Source organism: Scaptodrosophila lebanonensis, unplaced genomic scaffold (genome assembly GCF_003285725.1).
Source record: "Scaptodrosophila lebanonensis strain 11010-0011.00,11010-0021.00 unplaced genomic scaffold, SlebRS2 tig00001412-arrow-pilon, whole genome shotgun sequence".
Classification (NCBI taxonomy): Eukaryota; Metazoa; Arthropoda; class Insecta; order Diptera; family Drosophilidae; genus Scaptodrosophila; species Scaptodrosophila lebanonensis.
The window spans coordinates 6,578,596-6,585,662 of NW_022060739.1; the positions used below are offsets into that span (position 1 = coordinate 6,578,596).

Sequence of the window (7,067 nt, forward strand, 5' to 3'; positions counted from 1 at the left end):
TGCAAAGTGCGTTTTCCAACACATTATGTAGCCTGCTCTTTTAAACAAGCCGTTACTATGGTCATAGCTTGTTTTTATTTTAACAATTATATGACCGGCCTATGATGGCTTCATCAAGTGCTGTCGAAGATGAACACCTAACCGACTCCGATCTTTCGGATGAGGAAGGTAAGCGCGGAAATGTATATTTCTAATTGATTTTCGCTGATGCTACATTTATGAGCAGCTCAGGGCCAGGAGCAGCGTCAGGAGGAATTACGCAGTATAACGCCCCGACCCGCTTATAGCGATGAGGAACTGAATCAGCTTATGGAGAACGTGCAGCACATGACACTTTTGTATACACTAGATCATCGCAGCTGGCAGGAAAAGACTCTCGACATGATACGCCGTTGGCTGTTGGAGGTTCATGAGCCTTTGCTGACCATATTCTACGAGGGAAATACACTGTCCGCCTGTCTGGGAGCACCTGAGGTGCCTGTAGTGGACATGACTTACTTCCTTCGCGAACCCAATGCAATTTTCACAGTCGATGGCTTCCATGATGAGGTTCACTGTGGCACAGTGCACAGCGATGTGGACGGTTGTTTGATGCATGTCCTCGATCTGATTTATGCACCCGTTTTCCGAAATCATGCTGCATGGGGGGAGAATGTAAAGCAACGCTTCGGCAAGGGACTGGACAAATTTCTAGCCTTTTTAACGGGCATGCATTACAAAATGTCCGGCATGGCAGTGCTTTATGTGCCCCATGTTTTGATCCAAAACGATCGCGAGGGTGTTGCCTCTGATCGACAATTTTTGCAGAGTCTGGAATGGATTGTAGTTTATTGGGCTACACAGATACGCACGCTGCTGAATGACAGAACCTTGACGGTGCCCCATGACTTCGTCACAGTGAGCGATGAGTTCGAATTTTGGCAATATCGCTGTAAGTTAACATTTTCTTTAAACAAACTTTTAGTATACTGCTATGTGGACACTCAGAAAAATTGTCTTCAATAGGCATGTATTTTCGCAAACGTATACTCGAATATTAAGCTTAAAAGGCAGGAAATTTTCGATTCTTTGTAGTGCTACTTATGATAAATTAATTTACAATTTTATAGACGAAGTGCTGAAGGGCTTAAATGCTCAGCTGGCCCAAAAGGATGTGCAACAAATCATAAAATTGCTGCGAAAGTCTCACTCCGTTTATAGCAGCCAGTTGGATGAGCTGATTGAGCAAGCCGACATTGAAATGAAGGAAGCTATATCCAATATAAAATATCTTCATCTGCTAATCAAACCATGTGCGGAGATAGATGAAGCCACAAGTCCTGCAGCCGTTACGAAATGCATTCCACGCATTGTGCATCTTATTCGCTACATTTGGCTGAATTCGGAGCATTATAAGTGTCGGGATTTGATTACCGGCCTTTTTCGCAATCTGAGCAATCAGATTATACGCGGTTGCATGAAACAGGTTGATATTGGAAAAATCCTATCGGGCAGCCCACGATTCGGGATGAAAATGTGCAATATGTCCATCGATTGTTGTGAAACCTATAAAGGCATTTATAAGCACATGTCCAAGGAGCACGCTTTGCGGGAGCCGCAAGTGGGTTGGGCATTGGACGATGCCATAATATTTAATCATGTTGATGCCTTTGTGGAGCGGCTGACCGATGTCGTCGACATATGCGAATCGATGATAGTTTTTGGACGCCTGGATGAGAATGAGAGCATTGCGGAGCCACAATTTGGCGGCACAAATGGACACGAGTTGGAGAAGATCGCCGCAAATGTGGAGCGTCAATTTATGGAGATGTTGACAAAGTTACGTGTTAGCTCCAAGGACACAATTCTGAATGTGCACAGGAATGAGTGGTACGAGCAGGTGGCGGAATATAGACGCACCGTTCAAGGCTTTCAGGAAACGCTGCAGCGCCTGATATCGAACGTATTCCAAAACGTCTGCAATGTGGAGGAAGAGATTGAGGCTTTGAATGTCACGCTATTTTACTCGTATCGAGGCAGTCTGCGAAAAATTTACCTACGGCAGGTTAGCAAAGTCTGGCTAAGATTCTCTGAGGAAATGGATGTCACATCTCTCATGCTGAGGGAGCGCAGTAAATTGCACGAGTCCTGGCTGCCTTACTATGTCTCTCGTGCCTTGGGCTTCAAAACCAATCTGGAACGCTTGACATGGATGCGCAATCGCTTAACCAGCTCCGAATGGCTACCCCCTGTGCCCGAAGCAGCCAAAGTTCTAAGCAAATTCGAAACGTTGCGCAAGGAATTTGAACTGGAGATGCGCAAATCCTTCAAGGAGTGGCAAAATAATTGCTGTGCAACCTCATCGCTCAACCACAAGCTAGATCGTTATCTACTGACCCGTAGCAAGCTCAGAAGGGGATTACTGGAGTGTAACATTGATCCCAGTGTGCTAGACATTTGTGAAGAGGCCCAGCACTTTGAGCAGCTTGGATTCGTCCTACCCGTTGCAGTTAAGAAGCTTTATGAGCAGCACGACAACCTTCGTCTGATCTACAGTACCGCCTTGGAAGTTTGCCTCGGCTATAATCGCATTATGGCCGCATTATCGGAACAGGAACGCAAACTCTTTCGCGGCCTTCTTCACGCCTGCGATCGCAAAATAATGCCAGGCCTTTGTCGCCTCACCTATGGCGATGAGCTCAGCGAGTCCTATATCGAGGATTGTGCTCTCCACACAAGCCATCTACAGGAAATTGTGAAGCTCCATAAGCGAACCAATCGTCATGTGGCACGCTACTGTGAGAAGATTTGCGATACTCCGATGCTTAAGTTAAAATGTACAGGGGCGGTGGCTAAATCTGTGTTTGAGGAGCACTTGGCGGATTATATAAAGCGGGCGAGCAGCGTTCTCCGCAGCTGCTACAACAACATCATCGAACTCATATTTGCAGTCAGCAAAGAGTTCGAGCCATACATGGCAGAGGTGAGTGAGAGTTGCTTTTCTTTGATTGATTTGATCAACGTAAATGAGGAACTGTAGAGTCTTTAATTGGGATTTAAACTTTTCTTTCTTGTTTCAGATGTCTGTGGAGTGGCACAGCTATGTGAATAGCTTCGATGATATGCTGTCCAATGCCTTCTTGATCAGCGCTCGCAGATCCCTTGCCAACATTAGCGCTGCATTGCAACGTGACGAGAAGATGGCGGCGGCACCCATTCTAGTCATGGAGTCAGACATCAAGGACCGCCGAATTGTGTTCACACCAGATATGGATGCCATAGCTGCCTTGTTGAGTGGCACCGCCGACCGCATACACAATATTCTCGATCAGTTTTCGCGCATCGGACAGAAAATGAAATTGCCGAAGCAAAAGCTGCGAGAGTCCTTTGCTAAAATGTTCAGAAAGGACGAGGAGTGCGCAGAACTGTTGCGTAGTATTAATGCAGAAATTGCTAAGGAACGTGAGGACATAGCTGGTTATATAGACACATGGAATGCGCATCGTGCCGTATGGGAAACTACAGAGCTTGAGTTCAAGAAGCGCCTACGTGCCACGCCCATGACAGCGGGCGTGTTCGAGGGCAGCATCGAGTTTTATAGCGAGTTGGCCGATGATATATCATTTGTGGAAGCCATAACACACATCCACTTCGTGCTGATCAATCAGAACGCCATCAAGAGCTCCATATTGGATTGGATCGAGAAATGGCAAGCATTGAACATCAGCATGCTCCTGGAGCACTCCTCCTCACTAATTAGACGTAAGTTTCATTCCTTAGAAGGTACAGTCGTTGAAGCTTTTACTCTTACAGGCATTTATCGCTATATGCGACAAAATGAGCGCAAAATTATGACGGTGCCGCGCACCCTTAAGGAAACTCTGGCTGCCAAGCTGCTCTTCGAACGCCTAGTCGAGGAAGTTCCTAAAAAACAGTCCACCTTCGCACCCATGCTAGAACTCTTTGTTCTGCTGGACAAATACAAAGTGAAATTGTCGGACGAAACACGCGATCAGGTCTCGGCACTGGAAACAGCCTGGCTGGATTATCTCAAGATAATGATCGAAGCGGATGAGATGCTGGACAACGAAGGCGAAGACTTTAATGTACGAATTTTACAGCATAGTGAGAAATGTAAGATCATCTTTAAAGAGTTTCAAGATGATATTTATATGAAGATGCCCACAAAAAATGAAAAGTGAGATACGAAAGTCCATTTGAAAAGTAACTGTTCTTCAAGTCCAGCTATTCTTGAAGTTCTTAGCTTTATATTACTTACTTTTTATTACGAATACTTTAAGCAACATATACTATTTCATACTTTATTTGACAATATGGAAAGCATTAAAACCTTGCAGCCATCATGAAAGACTGTCAAGAGTCGAATATTTAGGGGCGTAAAATTTAAATAACAATTAAAACATAAATCAGAACTTGAACTTAAGGAAGGCGTGAATATTTATTACATTTCATAACTACTTACCTTACCTACTACCCTTATACCAATAATTTAATTTATTTCTGTAAAACAGAAAATGAGTTCATTTGTTTAAGTGAAGCAAAATATTGGATATACAAGTATTGATTCAAAACAGTAGCCCTGAGTAGGTGCATGTATGCGGGCTTGTTGGTAATCACCCGTCTATTTCGATATAGTTTGTTTTTGACTTAAGTTAAGCGATGAAATTGTGTTGTTTGCTATTTGATTGATTGAACGTATCACATTTATCAGTTAATTGAATTTAAATGTGTGATTGCTGGCAGTGTCCAAACGAAGAACCAACGAACCACTTCAGTTATGCGTTTGTCGCTCGTTCAATTGCTGCTCTGCTGGAGCGCATTGGGCTGGAGTGGGACGAGTTGTGGTCATATTCTTGGAATCTTCGTTCAGGTGCATCGTTCGCAGCTGCTTGTCTATACGGCTGTGGCTCGAGTACTGCTCCAACATGGACATCAGTTGACTTTGATCACCACATTGCCGCTGGACAGTGAGTTGGAGCTCGACGGCAATCTCACGCATATACTTGTGCCCTGGAAGCAGTCAGCGGAGAATGCGAACCTATCCAAAGATCTCTTCACACGACTGCAGCGCACTTATGAGCGACTGGAGGATGCCGAGCAGCTTCTCAACGAACCCGAATGGCAGGCCTTTATGGCTCATAATCCTACGCCTGCCTATGATCTCTTGCTGTTGGGCTATCACTTTAACGATCACTTGTTGGGCGTGGCCGCGCACTTTAACTGTCCCGTCGCCATAATTACAACCCAACAGCCCATAAGCTTTGTGCACAGCTTGCTGGGCAATCCCGAGGAGCGCTGGTATGTGCCACAGCCCTACGATAAAAGGCAGCGCACTGGTTGGAGGGCATTAGCATTCGGTGTGTGGGAGAAGGCCACGGAGCTGATGGCGCGACGAGTTATGCGACGCATTTACAGGTAAAATGAAATGAATTTTCGAAAGATAGAATGCTTGCAATAAAGCTATCGAATTAAATTGCAGTTCCAATATTTATATTCGTTCGAGAAAGTTAGTTATTTGGAATTGATTTACTCAAATTTAAACGAGATTAAACGAAAGTTGCAACAAACGCCCCAAACGAGCACTAATTTATTATATTCTTGATTTCAATCCACACAGCAAACACTTCTCGCCTTCACATTATCCCAGCTTCGACCAGATGCGTCAGAGAGTGGTGCTGGCGCTCAACAATCATCACATGATCAGTGAAGGTCCCATTGCGCCGCTGCTGCCCAACATGCTGGACATTGGTGGCATATGCATGGAGCAAGGCTTGAAAGCTATAGATACGGATATCGGGTACACTCGTCCCTTTATCTACTTCAGCCTGGGCACACGTTTCAGCTGGCATACAGTCCCATCTGATTTTGTGGCCATCTTCGTGGAGGCCTTTGCCCAGCTGCCTGACTATGACATCTACTGGACCTACGATGGCAGCAACGATAGCGTCAGTAGCATAAGTGGAACTCATTCGAACATAAAGCTATCGCAGTGGTGGGGCCAACAACAGCTGCTCGCAAGTGGACAGATTCAGCTTTTCATCACACACGGCGGCAAGGGAAGTCTAACTGAGGCGCTCTATTATGGTGTTCCCATGCTGGGACTACCTTTCTTAGGCGACCAGCACACAAATTTGAGGCGCATGAGCCGCAAGGGCTGGGGTCTTTATCGGAACCCAAGAAATTTAAGCTCCGCATCACTGTTAACTGCGTTGCGTGAGCTGCTGATGGTTTCTCAATACAGGGAAAATATCAGAAGTAGTTCTCGGCTGTATCGTGATCGTCCTTTGAATGCAAGCGCCCTGACAGCTTACTGGTTGGAGTATGTCATGCGACATGACGGGGCTACACATCTGCATAATCCAGGGAGGATGTTGAATTGGTGGCAGTACTACTTGCTAGATGTTTATGCCACAATTTATGGCTGCTTGCTGGCGGTAATAATAATACTTCGGCATCTCGACGGGCGAACGTAACCTTCCTTTGCTTTAATCATTTGGTTTTGAAAATATTTGGAGAATTCATTTCACATTTTCAAATGTGTCCAACAAGTTCTCGTCCAGCACATAGATTGGGGCTGTAGAGAACACTGGTAAGTACAGAGCTTAAGTTTATATAGACTCTATATTAAACTCTACATACATACTCTATAATATATATAGAGTGCTATGTTGTTTTTAAAGCAGTTATGATGTGGATGTGGCAAAGAGACGCGTCTAGAAAAAATATGCATCACAATGAAGGAAAAATTCCAGAAACTGTCGCTAAGCACAATGAAAAAAACAAAATGAAACGAAATTTGTTGTAGTTAATGCGATTCTGATGCTTTTCTTGGTAGGTGGTTTGTGGCCTAGTTTTTAACAAATACAATTAAATTGGCCGATTGAAAATGTTGTTGCAAAACAATATAATCCTAAGACTCTTAGTCCTAGAGTTCAGAATGATTTCTATGTAGAAGATATTTAATATTTCGGCCACAAATGGGATTGCCTATAGATTACCAAAGGAGCAAACGACTTTTGGCAACTAAATTGTGGTATAAAATCCCTAAGCTTTTTTCAATTAGGTAA

At 44.4% G+C, this 7,067-nt stretch overlaps 2 protein-coding genes across 2 annotated transcripts; both read left to right on the forward strand.

The window, feature by feature from the left end:
* The first annotated feature begins 104 nt into the window (after window positions 1-104).
* LOC115631943 (dynein heavy chain 2, axonemal) lies at window positions 105-4,278 on the forward strand. Its single transcript, XM_030528796.1, has 5 exons — window positions 105-168; window positions 227-931; window positions 1,110-2,962; window positions 3,060-3,741; window positions 3,793-4,278. The coding sequence occupies exons 1-5, from the start codon at window positions 105-107 to the stop codon at window positions 4,179-4,181; spliced, it is 3,693 nt and encodes a 1,230-aa protein (XP_030384656.1). The 3' UTR covers window positions 4,182-4,278.
* Window positions 4,279-4,777: 499 nt separating this feature from the next.
* On the forward strand, window positions 4,778-6,473 carry LOC115631275 (UDP-glucuronosyltransferase 1-1). Its single transcript, XM_030527986.1, has 2 exons — window positions 4,778-5,415; window positions 5,618-6,473. Exons 1-2 carry the CDS (start codon window positions 4,778-4,780, stop codon window positions 6,471-6,473), a joined length of 1,494 nt encoding a protein of 497 aa, XP_030383846.1.
* Window positions 6,474-7,067: the final 594 nt, after the last annotated feature.

Bases quoted from the DNA above. Each gene is read 5' to 3' on its own strand.
- LOC115631275 (XM_030527986.1), top strand. From the start codon at position 4,778: ATGCGTTTGTCGCTCGTTCAATTGCTGCTCTGCTGGAGCGCATTGGGC. The intron at 5,416-5,617 runs GTAAAATGAAAT...CAATCCACACAG, and splicing joins GTTATGCGACGCATTTACAG to CAAACACTTCTCGCCTTCAC.
- LOC115631943 (XM_030528796.1), top strand. From the start codon at position 105: ATGGCTTCATCAAGTGCTGTCGAAGATGAACACCTAACCGACTCCGAT. The intron at 169-226 runs GTAAGCGCGGAA...ATTTATGAGCAG, and splicing joins CGATCTTTCGGATGAGGAAG to CTCAGGGCCAGGAGCAGCGT. The intron at 3,742-3,792 runs GTAAGTTTCATT...TTACTCTTACAG, and splicing joins CTCCTCCTCACTAATTAGAC to GCATTTATCGCTATATGCGA.